General features: G+C 38.9%; 1 protein-coding gene across 3 annotated transcripts in view; it reads right to left on the bottom strand.

The window, feature by feature from the left end:
• The window catches only part of USP47 (ubiquitin specific peptidase 47), a 127,920-nt gene extending 121,767 nt beyond the window's left edge, over positions 1–6,153 (bottom strand). For all 3 annotated transcript variants that reach the window (XM_049780983.1, XM_049780984.1, XM_049780985.1), the window contains exon 1: positions 6,105–6,153. In XM_049780983.1, coding sequence (XP_049636940.1) covers positions 6,105–6,143 — 39 coding nt within the window. In that variant the 5' untranslated portion in view covers positions 6,144–6,153. The remainder of the gene's footprint in view (positions 1–6,104) is intronic.
• Positions 6,154–26,344: the final 20,191 nt, after the last annotated feature.

Here is a 26,344-nt window from a genome sequence, read left to right as displayed (position 1 = left end):
ATAATAGAATATTATACAGTCATAAGAAAAGAAGAAATGCAGTTCACTGAAACTTGGAAGAAACTGAAGGATATCACATTAAGTGAAGTTAAGTCAAGAGGGAAGACAAATATCAGATGTTCTCACTTACCTATGGTATACTGAGGGATGAGAAGGGAATAAAAAGTATCAAATGATACCTTCTACTGCAAACCTTTGACAAACCCTTGCTTCTGGATTACAGAAATGAGATGCCAAGAAAGAGAAGTAGTGGGAGATAAGAAGCTGGACTGGTGATAACACAGGGTATGAGTTGAAGGACAGACATTTCAGTGCTTTAGAGGTGAGGTAACTGTAAATAAAAACTGTAAAAGTCAACATTATTGTAAACATGTGACCAAATTATAATAAAAAAAATTGTAATGAATTTACTGAGTGGGGGAAGGGAGTGAATCCTGGGTTATGGGAGAAGGTTGCTGACAAAGGTAATGAGTTTAAAGCTTGAGCAGTAAATGCCTGGAACTGTTAGAAAAACTTTGTAAATCACAGTGCCTAAATGGAATAATTAAAAAATAAAACTAAAAAATTCGGGCTGAAGAGATAGCACAGCGGTAGGCATTTGCCTTGCACACAGGTGATCCAGGATGGATGGTGGTTCGAATCCCAGCATACCATATGAACCCCCATGCCTGCCAGGAGCGATTTCTGAGCACAGAGCCCGGAGTAACCCCTGAGCGCCACCAGGTGTGACCCAAAAACCAAAACATAAATAAATAAAACAAAACAGTTAAGCAACAAAAATCTCAATGATTTTGAAAGATTTGTTATCTATGACAATATACAATACTTTAAAGACTTACAGGGGGACCAGAGTAATTAATTAGGGCACTTGCCTCATGCTGCAGCAAAACCAAGATGGATCTCTGGCACTCCATATGGCACCAGGAGTAATCACTGATCACTGTCAGGTCTGACCCAAAATCCCAAAAGTAAAAATAAAAATAAAAAATAATAATAAAAAGGAAAAACACATTCAAAAGTGAAGTCAAAATTCTTGTTGGTAATTACAGTAGTCCTACCACATCTTTACTCTCCTCTGTATAACCATTTAAAAGAGCAAATAAAAAAAAAGAAGTTAAAGAGTTAAGGATTTGGAGACTGTAGAACAAACTGCGATGGTAGATCTTCTGTTGGTTTTCCCCATCTTTAATAACAAAACAAAACAAAACAAAACAAACAAAAAACATTATTCTGAGCCAGAGAGAGAGCACAACTGTTAAGGCACTTGCCTTGCATGTAGCCAATACAGTTGATATGGTCCCCTTAGCAAGCCAGAAGCTAACAAAGTATCCCACAAATGCCACAGGAAAGTAACATCATATCCTACTCCCCCACTAAAAAGATAAAAAGCTAGAAAAGAAGAAAATATGTTACTCTATGTAAAATGATTACAATTTTATCATAGTACAGAATCAACTACCAAAAGATGGCAGTTCCAGTCTACATCTGGTGGCATAGTGCAGAGAGCAGCTGCAGAGTTCAACTTCACTCAACTATAAAACTTAAAATGACATATCTGTTCCAAAATCTTTTTGGAGGTAAATCATGAAGGTAGGCTACCAATGACACTATGTGGAAAATATCCAAGCAATGAATAACTTGTTAGAATTCTTAAGTTTATTTTACAATCCTACTATGGCATCAACAAATACTACTGAATATCTGTTCCAGGAAGGATACAGCCCCATTCCCTAATACAACTAAAAAGCAATGAAAGCAAATAAAATAATCTCAGCAGCTAACAAGGAACTTAAATAATATGTTAGTTATTCTATTTACATACAAAGATCCTTGAAGGAGAAGAAATTTCCATGGCTAAAATGGTCAGAAAAAAATTCTCTTTAAATAAATGAAATTCTTATGGAAAAAATGTGTATGAAGATTCTAAACTGGGTACAGAAAAGTAGGAAAGAGGAGACAACACATATTGAAGAGAAAGCAAGTCAGAGAGAAACCTGTTTGGCTGCCTTAAAAACTTGTTTCATGAGAGAAGAGATAAGCTGAGAGGCAGGTTGTGGCCAGAATCAACTGTATTAGGCCTTGAATACCAAACTAAGCAGTTTCAAATTTATCTTGCATACTGGTCTGTAGCAACTACTCAACTCAGCCATAGACAATAGTAATTAAATGTGCATGGCTGGCTTCCAGTAAGACTTTATAAATACTTAAATTTGAATTTCAAATATTTTCACGTGTCACAAAATGGTATTTTTTTTTTATTTCAACAACCTGAAAATGTGAAAATAATTCTCTTTATTTTTTTAAAGTAATAAAATGGGTCTTATTTGGAAGTACTGGGATGGGGGGGAGAGGGAGAGAGAGAGAGAGAGAGAGAGAGAGAGAGAGAGAGAGAGAGAGAGAGAGAGAGAGCAGAGAGAGAGAAGGAAGAGGAAAGAAGAGGGGATGGTGGAGGGGAGGGGAGGGGAGGGATAAAGAGCCATGCTTTGGCACATGCCTCTCCATAAATGAAGAAAACCCAGTATACAACCCAGCATAAAAGTCCACACACCTCAAGAGTGGAGATGCATGTTAAGACGTGCTTGGACACCATGTACAAAGGCAACACACATGCACTGAAAATTCATTCTTTTTGGGTTTTTTTTTTTGTTTTGTTTTGGAGACACAACCAGCAGCGCTCAGAGTTTACTCCTGGCTCTGCAATCAGAAATCTTTCCTGGCAGGCTCAGAGACAATATGGGATGCCAGGAATAGAACCCGGGTTCATTCTAGGTCCACAGTATACAAGGCAAATGCCCTACCGGTGTGTTATCGCTCCAGTCCTTGAAAATCATTCTTAATTTGTGGACCATGTAAAAACAAGCTGCAGGGTGGATTTGACCCATGGGCCATAATTTGCTAACTTCTTATCCTCATTAAGCTGCCTTATTCAGTAGCCTTCTATGGCTGTGGTTTTCAACATTTTTACACCTGCAGTCCAGCATCAGTACACAAAATGATAGCTAAAAAACACTGTTAATCAACAATACCTTTTTCACAAAACAGCAGGAAATTGCAAAACTTTCTGTAAAACAGTGGTTGCAAACCATTGCTTTAAGTTATATTTTGAGTTTCAGTCACTGGAATTCATTCAGTGACAGCATATACATAAATGTACACTTTAACCAAGATCTATATGTAATAAGAGATCAAAGACTCTATATAATGGTGCTAAAAACAAACTAAAAAGGCCTCCATATTTTTAATCGTGCAATTTACTTTCACATAGCAAATGTGCTTACAAACTATTCCTACAGATTCTTTATGTTAAATGAAGGGATCTATAACATATGTATAGCCAAAGAAGAGCAACAGGGGGTGTCAGTTATAATCCTAACTCTGTCATTTACTCCTATGTGACATTAAAAACAAGTCACTTTTGGAACCAGAAAGATATTATAGGGGATAAGTTGTTTGCCTTGCACACAGTTAACCCTGGGCAATCCCCAGTACCTGTGGTCTGATGAGCATCATCAGGAATGATCCCTGAACACACATACAGGAGCCCTGAGCAGTCAGTCAAGTATGACCCAAAAAATAAAAAACAAGTCACTTTCAATCTTCTAGCCCTAACTTCATCTGTCAAATAAAGGGTTCTAAGTTACTAAATAACCACTCTACTATCCCCTCAGTTTTACTATAGTAAATTACATGAACTTATTTACTACAACATAAAAAGGCTAGTCAAAGGTGATAATTAGGAGCAGAAGAGAAAGGCACTAGGCAAGCAGTGAACAGGTGTGATGGGAGGGGACCAGAGATGAATTAAATCAGGGGTCTCAAACTCGCAGCCCTCCGTACAACATTTTGTGGCCCTGCCCTAGAGGAATCTTTTTTCTTTTGTTTTGTTTTAGTTGTTTGGGTCACACCCCCCAATGTCCAAGGCTTACTACTGACTTTGCACTCAAGGATCACCCTGACTTTGCCTCCTGCGGCCCCCAGGTAAATTGAGTTTGAGACCCCTGATTAAATGAAGAAAAAATTTTAAGTTCCAAGTGCAAAAAAATTTCAAGAAAAAGAATAATTCAAGAGAACTATGACCATCAAATATGAAGCAACAAGCTCGTTAGCTAAATAATAAACTCAGGAGTCAAGTATTTCAAGAAACAGTCCTAAGTTTTGAGAACATTCTGCAGCCTCCAGAAATGTAAGAAGCCTAGGAAAAAATCCTGACACCGAGTCTAGGCAATCAAGAATAAAGTAGTGAAAATAAAGTTTGATGGGCTTGAAGTCCCAGGTAATTTACTTTAAGAAGTTTTAGATCACTAAAACCCAAAAGAGAAAAACAATACTGCAGCATAAGTTTTCACACAACACATTCTTACAAAATAACATGCCTATATCAAGCTTTCTATGAAATTACTAAAAGTACATGTATAATATTTGTTTTATTTTTCATTTGTTGGGGGTCGTATCCACTCTGGTATTATTCATGGATCTGCACTAAAAAATTACTCTAGGTAGGGCTCATGGGCTGATATGGGGTGCCAGGAAGCAAACCTGGGTCATTTATGAGCACTATACTACCTCTCCATCCCTAATAATTGAGTTTTATTAAAAGAAAATTCCACCTACTTTTCCTACTTGCTACTTTCTAATGGCCCAAAAAAGTAAGTAATTTTTCTTTATCTAAACAGCACTAAGTAACTCTTAACATAATTCTGGATCTTATAGGAGCTATCACATAACATCCTTGCGAAAAGCAATCAGCTGAAGGAAAGAAGGCAGTACTATCTATTGTTGCTTCCTTGAAGTAGACAGCTCCCAAGGCAAAAAAAAAATTCTGATGAATTTGTTTATCAGCTTTGCACAAAGTTAGCCATGGCTTGATAAAATACTGACACATGATAAAGAGGTTTTAAAAGTGATCCCTACGAAACAACTCCCATCTGATAAAACTGAAAAAGATTTTTTATCATATACTCTTACTGCAGGGTCTACAGCTTGCCTAAATAGCAACAAATTGCTACAAAGCAACTAAAAAAGAAAAAAAAAAGTTGTTATCGAACCACTCAGAAACATCCAGAACACCACATAATAATCCTAGAAAGAATGTCTAGTCTTGCAGACTAGTCCCTCTATTTAAGGTATATGACAAATAAAAAAATAATCCAAAGCATAAGCCTGGTGACCAACTGGTTAAAAATACATGTTTGAATAAACTGGAGATATTTATAAAGAAGGCCACAGAGAGAGAGAGACACTATTAATATATTGAAATCCACTGGCTCAGACTGAACTCAGCCATTCATCCCATCTACTTCGACGCGGGATGGAAGCTAAGAAAGTCCAGGTATCTCCTATCATTTGCTTGTAAAGAAAGGAAGCAGCCACCAGACACCTTCCAAAAGAGCTGACAGCATCTCCGATCACCATATGTTTTGCACCCCACAGCTTTCCCTCACCTGGGCACCAAGAAACCTACACTCGCCAGGATCCCTGGAGCTCAGCAGGCCCCACGCAAGCAGGCAGGCAGGCAGGCCTACAAGAACCAGCAGCACCGAACAAGAGTTCCCCAGAAGTGCCAACAGTTAAGTGCACCCTCCCACGGACAGAGAGCAAGTTGCTTAAGACATTTCAAAGCCCCCCAAAACATACAGGCACCTCAAGTATCCCTCCTACCCCAGAAGAAGCACCGTCACCGTGGACGGAGTGCACCCCCATGAGCAACAGTTGCAGGAATTTTCCCTTTCTTTCTTTCTTTCTTTCTTTTTTCTTTCTCTATTTTATTTTGAAAATGTCTTTTCCCTTTCCTTTTTTTATTTTGCAAACCAGCTTGAGCTTTGCACCAACACGCTCTGAATTGAACCCCCATGAAAACCCCCTTCTCCTGATCTCCTTGCAGCCCGCTCCAGGATCTGTCTGTGTCCAGTCCCACTTACTAGCCAGGCAAGAGCTCTCCCTCTCGGTTCTCCCCCCCTCGAGCCCCCCAAAACCCAACGAGGGGGTCCCCCAACTGCTCGAGCGCCCACTCCACCCCCCGAAGCCCTGCCCCTTCCAACCGCGGCCCGCCCGCCCTCCGCAGGCCCGCCGGGAGGAAGGACTCGGGCCTAGCCGCCCGCACTCACCTCCTTCGGCACCAGCTGGTTCTCCTCGCCCGGCACCATCGTTCCCCAACTCCCGCAGGAGGAGAGGGAGGCGGGTGGCGGAGCTGATCGCTCAGGAGAGCAAGGCCGCGGCACGCATCCTCGCCTCTGCTCGGCTCCGCTCTCCTCTCCGCCGCCGCCGCCGCCGCGGAGGCCTCGCTCGGGGCCTCGGACACCAGCCGCGCAGACACCGACCCACCGCCGAGGCTCCGCGCCGTCGCCGTCGTCGTCGTCGTCGCCGCCGCCGTCGGCCCCGCCCCCGGCCCGCGGCGATCAATGGAAAAATGGCGGCGGCGCTCTCGCGAGAATTCGGGCCGTCGGGCTCCCAGGCTCCGCGCTAGACGTCAGGCTGGCTGTCAGGCTGGCTGTCTGGCTGTCTGGTTAGTTTCCCAAGGCTTCTCCGGGCCAGCGAGACGAAGCCGATGAATGAGTGGCTAGGCTCAAGGAGTGCTTACAGGGAAAAGGGATTTTGGATCTTCCTAATGGAGCGCCCTCTGCCGGCCGAGACGGAACCAGGCCTCTCTGCCCTCTGCCACTAACTCAGCAGGGCCCAACTAGGCCTCACGCACAGGCCTGCCCTGTTAGGAAATGCGGTTCTCTTAAGTGTTTTCAACCTCTCTTCGAATCTTCCTGGCCCTTTCGAGTGTTATTTCCAACCCCCCCGCCCCCCCCAGTTCCTCAGGGCCCCGACTCCAAGGCTTTCCGGGTCCCCCTTCCAAGTCCTTCTAGGGAAGAAAACTTGCAAACAAGCCTTGCTGCATCACAGGGGCAAGCTGGCATCCTCAGACTCACCCCCATAGGCAAGGGGACTTCCCACTCCAGTTTGGGTCACGTCTGGGAGGGAGATGGCTTGGAAATGGGGCTCACTTGGAGCCCCCCGATCCTCTTATTTGTTTGTTTTTGGTTTGGGGGGCACACCCGGCGGCGCTCAGGGGTTATTCCTGGCTCTCTGCTCAGAAATCACTCCTGGCAGGCTCGAAGGACCACGTGGGATGCCGGGATTCGAACCACCGTCCTTCTGCATGCAAGGCAAACACCCTACCTTCCTGCTGTCTCCAGCCTCCCCCCCCCCATCCTCTTTGTAAACGTTTTAAGGAGCATATTGCTCCTTCTCCGTCTTGTAAGCATGGTGCTGTTGTATCTGTGCTCAGCAGCACTTCAAGGATTATTTTTCGAGACCCTTACCCACTCCTCAAAGCTAAGACTTGCTGGGGGTGTTGGGGTGTCCTCGTTCCACAGTTAACGGTGATTTTTAAAACCTCAGAGAATATAACTATAATAACCCCGCCTTGTTTGTGCTCACCACCCACAGCACTCCTATAAGTGTGCCAAACAAGTTGTTTATTGTTTGGGGGTTGTAAGAGAAGGTCCTACACCAAAGGATCTTACAGAGGGCTCAGGGTTCAGAAATCATGCAGTGCCCGCTCAGGATCTAATCTCAGGGTCTGCCTCCTGCATGGCAAGCACCTTGATCTTTGTACTATTTCTAAATTTGACTAATTGTTTTTTGATTGAGCTCCCTTATCAACAAAACCAAAATGATGATGGTATATTATGGGTCTGAGGTAGACATCCTGCTGTGTATTTTATTCATTGCATTTTTTTTAAATAAAAGAATGAGATAAAATGAAACATTTAAGGGGCCAGAGCAACAGCACAGCAGCCAGTAAGGCACTTCCCCTGCATCACATATTGTCCCCTGCCCAAGTGTGGCCAGGAGCAATTATTGAGTGCAGAACCAGAAGTATCCCTGAGCATTAAGCAAGTACGGCCCCAAACCCCAAATAATAATGAAATATTTAAAATAATTGAGTCATTTTTATTAAGTACATAAATCCTTGTTTCCATTTCAAAAATACACAACTTCTTAGAGTAATATAATTAGTATTATTTAAAATAATAAATATAATTTTATTGGTGTTAAAATTATTGTTTTTTGATGCCAGGGATGGAGCCCAGGACTCATAAAGGAAAAATATGTGCTCTGCCACTGAATTCCATCCCTAAACCACCTCAAATCTTTAATTATTTGTGAAATAGGTATTATAATGTCTGGTTCAGCATTCAGGCTATTTCTGTACTTTGTTTTAATGACTGTCATAAACTGGAAAAGAATTCTCAGAGATATGAAGGTTTTAATGGAAGAAGTACTATATCTTTGGCTGTTTCTAATACAGTCTCCATTCTTTTTTTTTTTTTTTTGGTTTTTGGGCCACACCCGTTTGACGCTCAGGGGTTACTCCTGGCTATGCGCTCAGAAATCGCCCCTGGCTTGGGGGGACCATATGGGACGCCGGGGGATTGAACCGTGGTCCATCCTACGCTAGCGCTTGCAAGGCAGACACCTTACCTCTAGCGCCACCTTCCCGGCCCCCAGTCTCCATTCTTATCACTTCCATCTACCTACCATGAAAAAGGTTTTGTTGAATTTCCACCATAAACTTTGGGGCTGACTTGAAGTCAACCCAAAGATGATGCATATGTGTGTATGTATGTAACATATTTTTTTACAGATGGGCTCAAAGCTCTTTGGAATATATTACTTGAACTTTATAAATAGCTTTCAAAGTTTTGTCTTCAAGGTTTAGTGTACATGTGTAAGTCTGGTAGAGAAAAATTGAGGGCACACCTATGATACTCAGAAGTTGCTCCTGGCTCTTCACTCAGGAATTACTTCTGGAGGTGCTAGGAGGAGCATATATGCCAGAGATCAAGTCACTATCAAGCACATGCAAAGTAAGTGCCCTACCCACTATACTCTCTGTGGCTCAAAAGTACACTTTTCTTTACATTTTTGGTATTCTGTTCATTGTAAATTTTTTACTTACTTATTTGGCTTTTAGGCCACACCCAGAAGTGCTCAAGTGCTAACTCCTGGCTCACTCCAGGGATCACTCCTGGCAGGCTTGGGGACCATATGTGCTGCCAAAGATCTAACCCAGGTCAGCTTTATGCAAGGCAAGTTAACTATGTATATACTGTACTATGATTTGGCCCATTTCAATACCAATTTTTGCATTCACTTTTTGACTTTTAAAAATAGTCAGATGGATAATTATCTATCTCTTATTTCAGAGGTTGGCCTACCTCTGAAATTTTGTGTCTGAAGTAAATACTTTTCTGTAGTCACAGACTTGAATAGAACACATACATAATTTTTACATTAAAAATCACATAAAATAATTCCGAACATTCCACTTCAAAATGCCATCCCCATTGAATAAGATGGCATCTTGTAGAAGTCATGTTATCTTTGCCATAATTCTTTTTGCTTATGCTTCTATTATCTCCAACTCATTTTTATTTCCAGAAAAACAATTTTAGGGGCTGGAGCAATAGCATGACAGGGAGGGCATTTGTCTTGCACACAAGGTTTGATCCCCAGAACCCCATAGGTTCCCTTAGCCTACTTAGAGCAATTCCTGAGCACAAAGCCAGAAATAACCCCTGAGTACTACCAGGTGTGGCCCAAAAACAAAAAACAAAAATAAACTAAGCCACATTTAAGACTGGTTTAAATAAAATAATATGCTTGGCAATTTTAATTAACCTAACACATAAATTTGAATAATAGCAATAATATTGTGAAAAGGAAAGAAAATCAGACTTTTGAATTTTCTACATTGCATAGCTGATTACTGGTGAGTTACCAGTGTGAATCTATATACTAAATATTTGTAAATCTATTTTAAGTACAAATAAAATATTAATATTTTCTTCCCATAACCCATTGTCTCTATTTGCACATGCTTTATTTTAGAAGCTGGTGATCTGACAATAGCAGAGTCTAGTAGGCAGGTATTTGTAATAAATATTTAATTTTAGTAAATATTTATGGATAAATACATGAATGTCTGAATTGATTAGTATATAAATGAACCAATAGAGCTTAACTACTCCACTTTTAAATTAAATCACTGACATTATACTTATATTTGTTGGTTTATTGCGTAAATTGGATTCTATGACTCCATGGAAAAGCCACATTCTCCCAACAGCGCCAAGCTCAAATATTTACCTACTTTATCAATTACTCAGAACACCTCAAATTTAATTTCACCTAAACAGAACATTTAGTTTTCAAACCTACTGCACTGTATATTGTTAATTCCACTGCTGTACTGTGTACCTTTAATTCAATTTATTAGATCATCTTATATTCTACTAAGTACTGGTATTCTTCTTCTTAAATATATTCTAAAGTCATCCACTTTAAATCCATTACCAAGACCATTCCAGTTGTCTACTTAACTGAGCCCCTGGAATCAACTTTTTCCTCAAGGACTCAGACTCCACATAGCAGCATCTAGAGCAGTGTTGTTCAACATGGCAATACCATTTGCCCACCCATCCCCAGTGGAAATCTGGAATGATTCAGAAGGACAGTAGTAGCCTCCAGTGCACAGGATGCAGACTTGGAGAAATTTTTGTTTGTTCTCAAGAGGAATAAAGAGTGTTTTGTTTTTCTGAAAAGCAGCAGTAGGCTAAATAAGTTTGGGAATCTCTAATATAGGATCCTCTTTGAAAATTATACTTGGGGGACCAGAGAAATAGCACAATGTATAGGGCATATGCCTTGCATGTGTCTGACCTGGGTTCAATTCCCAGCATCTCATATGATCCCCTGAGCCTGCCAGAAGTAATTTCTGAGTGCAGAACCAGGAGTACCTAAGAGTGCCACAAGTGTGGCCCCAAAACCAAAAGAAAGAAAGAAAGAAAGAAAGAAAGAAAGAAAGAAAGAAAGAAAGAAAGAAAGAAAGAAAGAAAGAAAGAAGGAAGGAAGGAAGGAAGGAAGGAAGGAAGGAAGGAAGGAAGGAAGGAAGGAAGGAAGGAAGGAAGGAAGGAAGGAAGGAGGGAGGGAGGGAGGGAGGGTGGGAGGGAGGGAGGGAGGGAGGGAGGGAGGGAGGAAGAAAGGAAGGAAGGAAGGAAGGAAGGAAGGAAGGAAGGAAGGAAGGAAGGAAGAGAAAGAAAGAAAGAAAGAAAGAAAGAAAGAAAGAAAGAAAGAAAGAAAGAAAGAAAGAAAGAAAGAAAGAAAGAAAGAAAGAAAGAAAGAAAGAAGAAAGAGAAAGAAAGAAAGAAAGAAAGAAAGAAAGAAAGAAAGAAAGAAAGAAAGAAAGAAAGAAAGAAAGAAGAAAGAGAGAAAAGAAAGAAAGAAAGAGAGAGAAAGGAAAGAAAGAAAGAAAGAAAGAAAGAAAGAAAGAAAGAAAGAAAGAAAGAAAGAAGAAGGAAAGAAAGAAAGAAAGAAAGAAAGAAAGAAAGAAAGAAAGAAAGAAAGAAAGAAAGAAAAAGAAAGAAAGAAAGAAAGAAGAAAGAAGAAAGAAAGAAAGAAGAAAGAAAGAAAGAAGAAAGAAGAAAGAGAGAGAAAAAGAAAGAAAGAAAGAAGAAAGAAGAAAGAGAGAGAAAAAGAAAGAAAGAAAGAAAGAAGAGAGAGAAAAGAAAGAGAGAAAGGAAAGAAAGAAAGAAAGAAAGAAAGAAAGAAAGAAAGAAAGAAAGAAGAAAGAAAGAAAGAAGAGAGAGAAAGAAAGAGAGAAAGAAAGAAAGAAAGAAAGAAAGAAAGAAAGAAAGAAAGAAAGAAAGAAGAAAGAAAGAAAGAAAGAAAGAAAGAAAGAAAGAAAGAAAGAAGAAAGAAGAAAGAAAGAAAGAAAGAAAGAAAGAAAGAAAGAAAGAAAGAAAGAAAGAAAGAGAGAAAGAAAGAAAGAAAGAAAGAAAGAAAGAAAGAAAGAAAGAAAGAAAGAAAGAAAGAAAGAAAGAAAGAAAGAAAGAAAGAAAGAAAGAAAGAAAGAAAGAAGAAAGAGAAAGAAAGTTATATTTTGGTCAGGGAGGTATTTCAAAGGGCTTGAAGTCATGCTTTGCATGCAGTAATGCAGGTAATATCCCTGATACTGTAATGTCCCCAGAACAACCCAGGAGTAAAGAGTTCCCATACAACTTGTCATAAAGCTAATATTCCTTGCCATATCATATCAAACCCAGTATCTTTCTCTCTTGCTCCTTCCATGTGCCATTTTTTCTCTTATACCACTGACCCAACCACTCTACCTTGATTAAAGATTTTTAATACGTCAATTTTACAAGTTTTTGTCACATTTTTTGTTTTTATTTTTCTTAATATATTTCCCCCAAACTTTTGCTCTTACCTACTGTCATTACTATTATTTAAACCTCTTAAATATTACTTTCTAAGAGAACATTCATGATGGTTTCATCTAGTATTGCCTTAAGACTTAATACCTAGAACAGTGATTATACACATAATAGGTGCTTAGTAAGTTATGATTGTAACAACTATAAACAGGATTAGTCAAAGCAAAATTTTGAAGAGCAAAATTCAAGCTTTAGAGAAAACAAAGTGATAGATGACAAAGGAAGATGCCAGATGAAATGGTTTGAATAAAAATGTATTGACTTTAAGTAATTATAAATTATACATATAACTATATTAAACCTTTACACTTAAAATTGTGAACTAATAACCTGTTTTAAATAAAGTTTATGTAAAAAACTGAAAAAAAATAGTTTGGTAATAATAGTCAAAGGCAATAGAAATGAGGACTAGGAGGACTATTATACAATGTATTATATAATATAATTATCAATTATATTGATATATTAATTATATAATTATATATTGTTATATTATAACATAAATTATATTATATTTATTAGGAGCTATTTCTAAGTGAAGAGCCAGGAGTAAACCCTGAGTGCCACCAGGTGTGGCCAAACCTCTTTCCCCAAATGAAAGGAAGTTAGGGCAGAGAAGAGACCACTTTGACAATAATAGTTGGAAATGACCACTCTGGACAAGAACTGGGTGTGGAAAAGGAGGTAAAGTGATATGCATGATACTCCTTCAGCAACGGTATTGCTGTCTAAAAGGTAGAGTGAGTCATAAAGAAGAAAAATGTCTTCCATAGAGGCAGATATGGGATAGGGCAGGGAAAAGAAAGGGAGAGAAACTGGGACATGGGTGGTTAGAAATGTGCATTGGTAAAGATATGGATGTTGGACATTGTATGACAAACTCAATCATGAACAACTTCATAACTATCTCAGAGTGATTCAGTTAAATGTTTTATGGAATAAAAAAAACATGGAAAATAAATGTTAGGGTCTGAGAAATAGTACAGAGGCTCAAGCACTTGCCTTGCATATAGACAAACCCAATGCAATACTCAGCAACACATATAGTCAGCTGAACACCACCGGGTGGCCCCAAATAAATTGAAACACAAAATAAATTGAATAAAATAAAATCTAAGAAGGGTATGCACCAGAGGCTTCTTATTTTTCTTTGTAACTTTTTTGGGAGATAGGGAGTACCCGAGATCTAATCCAGGGCCTTAAACATATAAGTTCTACCAGTATCGTCCTGATACTGTGCTCAAGGAACCATGCTGCAACTTTTTTTTAATATAAGTTTTATTTTAATCATAGTGGACTACATATCATTGACAATAATATTTTAGGTACATATTAACATAAAATGAGGGGAATTCCCATCACCTAATTGTCCTCCCTCCACCTCCGTTCCTGTCCTACCTCCCATATCCGCCTCCCTCACCCCCGAGGCTGCCAGAATAAGTGGTCTCCTCTGTGCCTAGCTGACTACTTAGTGGTCCTACACCATTTTGGTCTTGGTACCTCCCTTATTTCCTGCTCTAGTTGGGAGGAGGGACTAGATAGTTCAAGTTATGTGGTTTCGTTTGAAGAAGAGAAAAGTAATAAACTGGGGAAAAAATCAAATATGCCGAAAAATGGGCGGAGTCATTCTGGAAGCTCTCATCCTAGTTTTGAGAGATGAAGGGGAAAAAGGAGGTGGTACACAACAACAGTACAAAAAGAAGTGTCAAATAAAACATCAGTGAACACTCCAACAATAAAGATAAGCACCACATAAAGGCCATGGTCTTGAGATAAAAAAAAAAACATGGCAGAGCACATAAAGGGAGAAAAGAAAGAAGAAAAAAAAAAAACCTAAATATGAACAGAGACAACAACTGCAATAACCACACCAAAACAAATAAATTGGCAAAAACTAGATTAAAAAAATTGTGCTTTTTGCCTTAGCATGCAACTTTTAGAACCCAACTTCTAGCATGCAAAACACACACACTAACCTTTTGGGGGCTCTCTCTGCTCCTAAACTAATTTTTATAAGTCATATACTAAAAGTCAAACAATTTAAGAGCTACAACCACTCTATTTATAATGCTAAATATATTTTGTAAATGGTTTCTGTTTGGGAAGCCACATCTGGTGGTAATCAGGGATTATTCTGTCTCTGCTCAGGAATCACTCCTGAGGCTTGAGGGACCATATGAGATGCCAGGGATTTAACCCAGGTTGGCCACGTGCAAGGCAAGCTTCCTACTCTCTGTACTATGGCTCAGGCCCCTGTAAATATTTTGAGATGAAATGATATAACCATTTTTATCTATTTTACTAGTTGAATAGTTTTATCTATTTTAATAGTTGAAAACATCTTTAGAAGATATATTACTTTAGATACAACTAACTTATTTTGAAATCTATGCTTTACCACTTTCTCCATGAAATCTCTCAGAACTTCCTTTGCTTCTGGAGATAAAACTCTTGACATTTATCATTTTATTTTTTGCAATTTTAAACAGAAAAGTTCATAATGTGCAGCATTCTTTAACTGCATGAATAGGGAAAATTCAATTTATATTTAGCATATAAGAGGCATGTTGTAGACTGGAAAAAACAAATTGAAAATTGGTTATGTGAATTGGAATCCCACCTTTGTCATTTAATGTATGGCATTGCTTGAATAGGTCTTTTAAATGAAAAAGATGTAGTTATCTTACAGATAATAATAATAATAATTGTTCCACTGTACTGGAGATATAGTGTAAGGCAAGGTGTACTTGCATGTGGCCAAGCTGGGTTTGATTCCCCTATACCACCTATGAGTACCCGAGTACTGCCAGGAATGAGCCCTGAACACAGAACCAGTAATAAGGTTCTAGAGCACTGTTGAGTATGGTTCAAAAACAGTGTCCCACCTTCTATCTTATATAATACAGTAAAGAAAATTATAATAATCTCAAAGCTAAAACAGTTCAAATTTGTTTTGTAAGACTGGCTAGGAATGTGACTGAACAAGGTCCTGAGGCCCTGGGGCCCTGGTTTCAGTCCTCTTACTGAAAAAAAAAAAAAAAAAGAGCAAACAAAACCCAAAAAGGAACATTCTTCCTGTTCTTGCAGGTTCAGGAATTGATATAAAGTTTTTGAAGGCTACCTAGGTTGCACTAAATATATTAAATCAATATACACTAATTATATTAAATCAGGTTACATATACAGCTCCTTGGAGACTACATAGCTCTAAGAATGCCTGGTACAAGTGTTATTTTGCTATTTGTTTGTTTTGGGGGCTACACCCAATGGCGCTCAGGGGTTACTCCTGGCTTTGTACTCAGAAATCACTCCTGATAGGCTTGGGGGACCATTTGGGATGCCTGGAATTAAACTTGGGTTGGCCTCATGGTGCTGATATTATCAATAAGAAAATGAAATATAATTTGGGAAATAATTTTAGTGAAACTATTCCATCACCAAAAAACAGAAGTTATTTATTGAGTATAACATGGTAAACTTTGAAAAGATGACTAATTTTTTGGTGTAAAAATAAGAACAGGAAATAGGATACTCAAGAAAATGTAATCCAAAAGAAACTTAGGAACATGTACAAATATTTTTATTAAGCAATAAAGATTTTAGTATACTTCTCAACCCACTTTGATCTCAAAGAAAGATTGATTTAAAGACCTGAAGTAGACTTTTTCTATTGACATACTGAAAAAAAAAAAAAAAACTATTGCCACAGAAGTACTGGTCATTTTCTGGGCTGAAGAAATTCAGTAAAAAAAGAAAATAAAAAGCATGCTGAAGTTAGTTAGATGCTTCAGTGGATTAAGGAAGGACATGCTTTGTGTGTAAGAAGCCCAGGTTTGTGCACCAGCACTACATGATCTTTGAGCACAACTGGGAAATAGAGCTTAAGCCCTGCCATATGCGGCTCAAAATCCAAAACAATGAGAACACAATTAAAATATCCCAAAAGTATAAAGGAAAAGATGGTAGTTTCTATATTTAGCAAAATGTGAACAAATAAAATCAAAAGATTTTATTTTATTTCTCAAGTAAAAAATATTTGCAACAAGTATGAAAATGGCTAACTTCTTTATTTAAAGGAGCTCTTATAAATCAACAAGGAAATGATGAACAACTTTATGAAAGAATGCTTAAAGAACATAAATTGGCATTTCATAAAAAATAAATACAAATTGATGATAAACATCTGAAGGAAGAGATGCACTGTTTATATTGGAGAACTACAAGTGAAAATAACAAAAATTGCATACTCACTCTCAGATTAGCAAGACATATGGGGAAATGAAAATACATTTGAATTATGTAGAATATGAATCAGTGCAAATTTCTCTGAAAGCAATAGGGCAAAATAAATACCAAAATTACATACAAAATACAGCCATCTTTTAACAGTGATTCTATTTCTATGATTATCTTTCAATATAAATGAACAAAGATATATACATAATGATACTCATTACAGTATTGCTTGTAGTAACAACAAAAACAGGAAAATTTATTGATAGAATTTTGTAAATTATGACACACATATGTTATATAATATTACGCAGTCATTAAAAACAGAGTGAGGAGACAAAGAAAAGGCAGATGTGAATAAACCAGAGAGATAGTACAGGCAGTTAGACACTTGTTTTGTAGCAAGTTACTCAGATTCAATCTCTGGCCCTATATGTGGGACTCTGAGGAACACCAAGAATGATGACTTAGTGCAGAACCAGGAATAAGCCCTGAACATAGCTGGGTTCCAAAATCAACCAAATAGGGGCCAGAGAGATAACATGGAGGTTAAGCGTTTGCCTTACATGCAAAAGGTCAGTGGTTCGAATCCTGGCATTCCATATGGTCCCCTGAGCCTGCCAGGAGCGATTTCTGAGCGTAGAGCCAGGAGGAACCCCTGAGCACTGCCGGGTATGACTCCCTCCCCCCAAAAAAAGAATTTTCATGAAACAACCCAATCCATCAAGAGCATATATATATGAAGAGTCACTGAGCTCAAACTGCTGTCACTCTGCAGAAGCAGTGTGTGCTGTTTGGAGGTTACAAAATGGTAGATGTGCCCCAGATTAAACAGTGGGGCTGGGCAGAGCTATGATATGAAAGGAGAACTTCTTTGCATGTGCTTTGAAAATGTTGAGAGTAATGCTGAACTAAAGGACTGGATGTAAATTCTTTAGTCACTGGCATATCCAGGTGAGCAAAGTCCTCAAGGTGTGTCACAGAATATACAGAGGTAATGGTTGGAATAACCCAGCCTTGAGCTCTCTTTGTCATGTGATGTTGATCCAGACAAAACAAAACAGATTAAGCCAGAAGAGAAGGTTTCACAGGAGAAAATGAAGAAGCAGGGGCCAGAGCGATAGTGCAGTAGTAGGGCGTTTGCCCTTCACAAGGCTGATCCATGACGGACCTCGGTTCAATCCCTGGCGTCCCATATGGTCCCCCAAGCCAGGAGCAATTTCTGAGCACATAGCCAGGAGTAACCCCTGAGCATCACCAGGTGTGACTCTAAGCCTGAGAAAGAGAGAGAGAGAGAGAGAGAGAGAGAGAGAGAGAGAGAGAGAGAGAGAGAGAGAGAGAGAGAGAGAGAGAGAGAGAGAGCTTAAGGTCCAGGAAGAAATATAAAATATCTGCAAGCAGAAGTAAAAACAAGCAAACAAAAATTAGCTATCAAAGGTTAAACAGTTTTGTATATATATATTTCTACAGACTATGCTTTGATTTTATGGTTATGTGATAAGAATAGTTAACCAAAGACACACACACACACACACACACACACACACACACACACACACACACAGAATAGTTAACCATCAGAGAAAAAATACGGTATTACCAGCTTTAATGTAAGCTACTTTGGTTTATTTAGTCTCTACTACTTTATCCTTTATAGCTTAAATTAAATTATTTATAGTCTTCATTAGACCAAATGTACCTGCTTCTGATCCTATTTTTGAGACCTTTTTCATTAAATTTGTATAGTTACTCATTTTTGAAAGACTATCAATGTCTCTGGGTATCTTCAAAGAAAACTTGTTCATTGGAAAAAATTGGGACTGGTGTAATATTATAGTATAGGGCCCTTTTCTACCACATAACTGACCCGGTTTCAATTCTCAGAATCAAATATGATCCCAAAAGCCCTTCCAGGAACACAGAATCAGGAGTGAGTCCTGAGTACCACCAGATGTGATTCAGAAACAAACAAACAAACAAACAAAAATGGACAAGTAGGGGTGAAGTTAAAAAAATGGACAAGTAGCAGTTACTACTCCTTTCATATCTCCTCTCCTCACAGATCAGCATAAGTTAGTAAAGGAATATTTTTTCTTGGAGCCAGAGTGATAGTACAGTGTCAAAAGCAATTGCCTTGCATACAGGTTCAGTCCCAAATGGTCACCTGAACACTACTACTAGGAGTAATTCCTGACTGTATAGCCAGTAATGACTTCTGAGCAATGTCAGGTATGGTCCAAAAACAAAAACAAAAAGGAATATTTTCTCACTTTTTTACATGGTATAAAATTTTAAATTGATGGGGCCGGGCGGTGGCGCTGGAGGTAAGGTGCCTGCCTTACCTGCGCTAGCCTAGGAGACGGACCGCGGTTCGATCCCCCGGCGTCCCATATGGTCCCCCAAGCCAGGAGCGACTTCTGAGCGCATAGCCAGGAGTAACCCCTGCGCGTTACCGGGTGTGGCCCAAAAACCAAAAAAAAAAAAAAAAAAATTTTAAATTGATGTTTGTATTTGTATTTGTATATCACGAAAGTATTTGACATGATGAGGGATGCTTAAGAAAGCCTGAAGTTTTTGTAGTGACTGGTTTTCTACATAATTGAATAAATGAGATTAAAAATTATATTTGTAAGAATTGGGAGTAGGAGTTACCCCATTTGTTACTTGAAACATTTGTCCATGATTGGGTGATGATTTGTTGCTGGGCATTGAGGTAGGTAGTCTAATTGAGAAAGCTAAAAGTTAAAAGTCCTTTTAACCATCTCCCTGTTACATTTAAGAGCTTTATGTCTCAAAATCTACTTCGGAGGCCAGAGAGCTAGTTCAGGATCTAAGGTGCTTGCCTTGCATGCTGCCAACTGTGGTTTGAAAGTCAGCAATACTTATGGTCTACTGAGCAGCTCCAGAAGTTATCTCTGAGCACAGAGCCAGGAATATACCCTGAATATACCCTCAACCTCCCACCACAATGACAAACAGACAAAAACTCTCCCAACTGTTTTCTAAAACTTGAGACATAATACAATACATGCATGCAACTGAGCCAAGATTAATCCCCAGCACCATATGTTATCACTCCTGAATACTCCTGAACGGCCAGGAATAGCCCCTAAGCACTACTGGACATAGCCATTCTTCTTCAAATAAGTAAATAAAATTAAACATTTTAATTAAAATTAAAATTAAAATTTTTATGGCTGGTGAAAGCATAGAGGTAGGGCATTTGCCTTGCACATGGCCAACCCAGGACGAACCCCAGCATACCATATGGTCCCACTAGCCTAGAATGATTTCTGAGTGCAGAGCCAGGAGTAACCTCTGAGTGCCTTCAGGTGTGGTCCAAAAACCAAAAAAAAAAAAAAAAAATTAATTAAAGTTTCCCAGGGCCAGCGTAGTGGTACAGTGGGTAAAGTGCTTGTCTTGCATGTGGGTGACCTGTGTTTGATCCCCAACATCCTCCACACACCCCTGAGCACCACCAGGAATAATTTCTGAGTGCAGAGGCAGAAATAATCCCTGAGCATCACCAAGTTTGCTCTCTCTCTCAAAAAGCAAGATTAAAATGTGCCCTGGAATTCAACTTCATAGATATATACTGACAGTTTTCTATGAAGGCACATCTCTAGGAACTCTGCTAGTAGACCATGGCATTAATCTCTTGGCCACCTCATCACCAGGAGTTATGCTAATTAGATGACCAAAAATGGTCACTACACTTTGGGTACTTACTATTTACTATCTAGTTGTAATATGGTTTTCAATATATAAAGTGGGGAAAGGCATTCTGAGACTTTCAGCATGGTGAAGAAAAAGCATGACTGAGCTTCAATCCCCACTCACCTTTAGCCAAGTAGTGCATTATGTAACTTCTATAATCACGAGGGGCAGCCCTATCCATAACTAAAATAAATAAGTTAAAAAAGACATGAGATAGGGGCTGGAGCGATAGCACAGCAGCAAGGTGTTTGCCTTGCACGCTGCCAACATAGAACAGGCCACTGTTCAAATCCCGGCATCCCTTATGATCCCCACGCCCCTAAGCCTGCCAGGAGTAATTTGAGTCCAGAGCGCCGCTGGGCATAACCCAAAAAAACAAACAAATTAAAAAAAACATGAGATAGAAGAAAGCCTGGAGGCTATAGGAAAATAGGTTATACCAGGACAAATATTTGAGCCTCAGCTAATGAGCAGAAACTGTTGCAAAGAGAAAATGGGATTCTTTTATGATTCATCCAAGTACTGACTTTCTAAAATTGATGCAAGTGAAGCAAAAGTCCTGAAGACAAAAGCAACAGGGAACATTAAATGACCTGAAGATCACAATTGTACATGATCCTACAAGCCAGGTGAAGACATGATACACTATGAATTTCAGAATTTCCTGAGTGAAAGAGCGTATTTTTTTTCTGTGTGAATTCCTAGGTTTGATCCCAGTCACCCTGAAAAATGAAATAAACAAACATACCTTGGGTTGTTCAGTAGAGACAGAAATACATTGTTACTTACATTTCCCTTATAAAATAGTTCATGACAGTTTGGGAAATTCCTACAAGTTTAAAAGTAATACATGAAGGTTTTATCTTTGGTCTATTTGTGCACACCATCTCACTCTCAGAGAGCAACCCCAATAAACAATTTTCGTCTGTTTGGGGCCACAAACATCAGTGCTCAGGGATTATTCCTGACTCTGCTTCCTGGAATCACTTTGGATGAAATTGTGGACTACTTGGTGTGCAAAAGATAGAACCACAGTCCCTCCTTGGAAGGTCATCACCCTTCCTGCAGTACTATATTGCTTGCCCAAATTGGTTTAAAAGATAAATTTTTAGACCCAGATATAAAGTAGTTTCTATGGGAAGAGTTCTCCAAATCTTTCTAATCTGGGCATACTAGACAAGCACTCATAAGTATGATAATTGTATTTATACATTTAATATACTTTTCTTTATTGACTATGGCTCAATAAATAACAAAGTAAAGTGCATCGTTAAGAATAGTGACTACAGGGCCCGGAGAGATAGCACAGCGGTGTTTGCCTTGCAAGTAGCCGATCCAGGACCAAAGGTGGTTGGTTCGAATCCCGGTGTCCCATATGGTCCCCCAAGCCTGCCAGGAGCTATTTCTGAGCAGACAGCCAGGAGTAACCCCTGAGCATTGCCGGGTGTGGCCCAAAAACCAAAAAAAAAAAAAAAAAAAAAAAAAAAGAATAGTGACTACTAATGGAACCGAAGAGATAGCATGGAGGTAGGGCATTTGCCTTGCATGCAGAAGGACGGTGGTTCAAATCCCAGTATTTTATATGGTCCCCCGAGCCTGCCAGGAGCGAATTCTGAGTGTAGATCCAGGAATAACCCCTAAGTGCTGCCAGGTGTGACCCAAAAACCAAAAAAAAAAAAAAAAATAGAATAGTGACAACAGTTTATTGAAGCACTATTTACCAGTTTGCCAGAATTTAGAGACAACCCCGATGCCTGAGTGAAGTGTTGAAGGAGAAGAGAGGTGTTTGTTTTCCTCTGCCATTTTGCTGATGCCTGACAACAAATGAGTAGCTAAAGACACTGTGGTACTTCTACATAATGAAATACTATTCAGCTGTTAGACAAAATGAATTGATGAAATTTCTCTACACATGGATGTACATGGAGACTATTATGCTGAGTGAAATGAGTCAGAGGGAAAGAGGTAGACACAGAATAGTCTCATTTGTGGGATTTAAGAAAAATAAAGACAGTATGGTATAATACCCAGAGACAACAGAGATGAGAGCCAGAAGGACCAGCCCATAATATGAAGCTTACAACAAAGAGTGGTGAGCACAGTTAGGGAAATAATAGCACCAACAACCTACCGTGATGATGATAGTGAGAGAGAGAGAGAGAGAGAGAGAGAGAGAGAGAGAGAGAGAGAGAGAGAGAGAGAAATAGAATGCCTGTCCCTAAGACAGAGGGGGTGGGGGAAGAGAAAATGTGGAACATTGGTAGTGGGAAAGTTACTCTAGTGAAGAGTGGTGTACATTCGATGACTGAAACACAACTATGAACATTTTTTGATGACTGAAACACAACTATGAACATTTTTTGTAATCACAGTGCTTAAATAAATTATTAAAAAATAGTGACAAAAATAGTAACTATAAATCCATGTAAATTACTTTCTTAGTTTCTCCCTCCTTCTCTTCCTTTCATTATTGAAATGGGGAGGGGATCACACACAGACCTGATTGTGAGGCTCACACATTTTCTCATGATGCTTGCCAGGGGACAAAGATCTGTTTGTTGTGTCGCAAACTCCCCTAAACTCCTTGAACTGTGGTGCTCCAGTGTATACTGGCTGCTGTGTTTGGAAGGCAGGATACTATGCAGAAATCACACTTCCCCACCATGGTGCTTGCACATCATTTTAGGATAGGTGCTTGCAGGAAGCAGCACCCCTTTTCATCGTGGAGCTTATACACAGCTGATTGATCACAGAAGGCAGAACCAACTAGGCCTTCCTCTACCCAAATCTTAGTGCCAGTCATTGAGCCTGCAGTCTCATGCTTGCAAGGTAGGAGCTCTAAGTGCTGAGCCAACCCCAGCACCCTTCAAATACTTTCCTGGTATTTTCACAAAAGAGTCCATGACTGTGACACTAACCAGACTTAAGTTTTCAAGATGTCTGCGTGAAGTGTTGAAGGAGAAGAGAGGTGTTCGTTTCCTCTGCCATTTTGTTTCCTTTCGCTCTGTTGTGGTTATGAACACCAAGTAGGGGCTACTAACCTGTGGGCAAGCCTCTCTTGGTTGACTAACTTACTCAGGACAGAATCTGCTTTGTAGTAAATGCTACATAAATATTCAATTTTGCTTGTTTTATATTCCTACTGGGTCTTCTGGTCAGGAATCTTTTTGGGGGGGGGTGTTTTTTGGAGGGTGGCCACACCCAGCTTTGCTCTGGGCTTACTTCTGGTTTTGTGCTTAGTCAGGAATCACCTGTGGGTGGGTTTAGGGGATCATAGGAGGTAGCTGGGATGGGCTCTATGCTAGGTGGGCTTTGTGCAAGGCATGCACCTTTCTTGTCCCTGATTATCTCTTATTCCTGTGTCAGAAAAAAAATTTTTTTAAAGCTACTTTTAAAATTTGTAAGAGCAAGTTAGTTAAAATCAGTTAAAAACTGATTATAGTTGAAAACAATATCTGTTAATCCACCTTATTGAATCCTCTGTGATCCCTCCTCTTTTGCTGTGAACCCTGGTTATAGTATGTGCTAAGAAGGCATCAGGCAAGTCTGCCAGTGCAAAGGCTAATGTTGATACATATGTCAGATGTTATCAATTGCTAAATTTCTCCCATTTTTGATAAAAATCAAAGTGCATGTATCTGTACATATTGTTCATTTAATGTCAATCTTCACATTTTAGTGGTTTTCTATGGCATATCCTTTGATTTCCCTACTCCATCTTGGAGGCCCTGCGCTGGGCACACCTACAGCAGGCCAGGCAGAGCCTATAGGGGAAGCAGGGACCAGGAGATGGGAAGGAAAGTAGGGACAAGAAATTTGGCAAATGCTAATGTTAGGTTGTGCTGTAAGTGTGCTTCTGCTCTGAAAGCTCTTCCAGAGCAAGTCTGTGAGCCTGCTTGGCTTTAGCGCCAACATTTATTCTCTCATCTGGAGCCATTCAGCACATGTACAATGACCAGTCATTTCTATAAGGAGTATGCAGTCTGAGAGTATGAAGACTATCCAACATGTCTATTATAATTATTATTTATGTATGTCCAAACACATTGAATAAAATGCTAAAATTTATAGAAGAAATTACTTGCTTAGTTTTGCTTAAGTCTTTTAGAAACTACTTCCCAGAGAAAGGAGATAAGTATTGGAAAGAAACAAGGTTTTTTTTTAAAGTACATTTAAAAAAAATTGTGTGTGTGTTGGGGGAAAGTTATGTAGAACTTTGAGATTGAACCTGGGCCTCTGGCATGCAAAGCACACATTCCTTCACTTTAACTATGGCTCTTTCTTTCAACACTTTCTTCTAACCTATTTGTGAAAGATGCTATTTCTAATGACTCAGGATTTGTGTAGAGTTAACACAGACACTAGAATTTGAATTCCACAAGGATAGTTTTATTCAGTGCTGTGTTCCTGATAGCTAGAATAACTAATTTTAGCATCTAGTGAATTCTCATGTGTCTAATAAATTAATGAGTGATTAGAGATTTGGGTGCATAAGAAGCCAGATAGGAGGCTTCATATTCTTTGGGAATGTAGAATGAATATTATGAGGGTCCCAGATAAAATTTAGTGCAAATTCCATTGCAAAAAAGCTACAATTGAGAGGCCAAGTAATCTACTCAAGGCCATTCAGGAAGCCAGGTCTAAAACTGGAGTTAGCTCTCCTATTTCCTAATTCCTAGCTGAGAGCTTTCTTCATGATCCATGGCACCTCCCCAGAAGTACCAGATGGCTATAACTCATATTTCGCAATTCAGACATTCTCAAGAGCCAAGGAAAAATCTTATTCCAGAAGGTGGAAGGACCAGAAGACAGAGATTTTTTTTTTTCTTTTCAGTTGCTGTCTGTGTCTGGCTTCTCTGGAAATCATTGTTTGTAGCTGTTACAAGTCCTTTTCTCTTAGTAATGAGAAGAAGAAATAGCATAAAAATGTATAAGCACAATCTAATTTGCATAATGCAAAGATATTCTCTATTTTTATTATTTCTCGAGAACAGCCAATTAGGCTAAACAGACTAATCTGTGTGGTTCAGATTTCAACAAAATATGCCCTAATGTTTCAGAGTTCTTCATTGTTTTCCTTAATTTTTGAATATACACATATATTCATAAATATAAAGTTTTGTTTATGCACAATATAAAAAAGTATAATTACTCATATATGTTATATCATTGTATAATTTAATATGAATAATATAGTAAATAAAATATAAGTATATTACTCATATATGGACATATATAAATGAGAATATGACATATACAATAAAACATACTTACACATGAGTATATATATCCTACAACCTAGAATTTTGGTTTTAGACTTTAGGCATATAACCTGACCTTGTCATAATTCCCTTTAGTTTCTGATAAATGTTACCATTTCACAGAAAATTATAATTCTTTCAGTAAATGCTATGATGTTTTTAAGTTAAATTTATATCTACTGGTTTAAATTTTCAGTCCTCAGTTCTTTGTCAATTTTACTTCCTAAATATATCTCAAAATTTCTTGGTTTCCTCATCTCTACAGCTACTACCTAGGCTAACCCAATATCCTCTCTTTCTTTCTCTCTTTTAACAAAGTATTTTCTCTCTCAATTAAGACTTATAAAATAGCTTTTAATTTCTGTTATCTACTTCTAATACCTTTCTCACACAGTAGTCAAAATAATCCTTTTAAAAACTAATCTTGAAATTTGGGAAGCCTTGATTTCTTTGATGTGACTTTAAACACATAATTTTTATAAGATAAAGATCTGAATTTACATGTGGTCAACAAGGTCCCTTGCCATTAAGCCTACCTGCACACCAACTTTCTTGGATTTCTCTCTCTCTCTCTCTCTCTCTCTCTCTCTCTCTCTCTCTCTCTCTCTCTCTCTCTCTCTCTCTCTCTCTCTCTCTCTCTCTCACACACACACACACACACACACACACACACACACACACACACACACACAACTTTCTATTTCTGACTCCCTCTCCTAACTATTTTTGATACATATTTGAACTTTTTGTTTTTGTTTTTGTTTCGGGGTTACACCAGGCGGCTTTCAGGGGTTATTCCCTGAGTTATTCTGAGGTTATTCTGGTTTGGCGCTCAGAAATCACTCCTGGCAGGCTTGGGACTATATA

Source organism: Suncus etruscus, chromosome 9 (assembly GCF_024139225.1).
Source record: "Suncus etruscus isolate mSunEtr1 chromosome 9, mSunEtr1.pri.cur, whole genome shotgun sequence".
Lineage (NCBI taxonomy): Eukaryota > Metazoa > Chordata > Mammalia > Eulipotyphla > Soricidae > Suncus > Suncus etruscus.
Note: the sequence above shows the minus strand (reverse complement) of the source record. Positions and strands in the feature narration are given on the sequence as shown.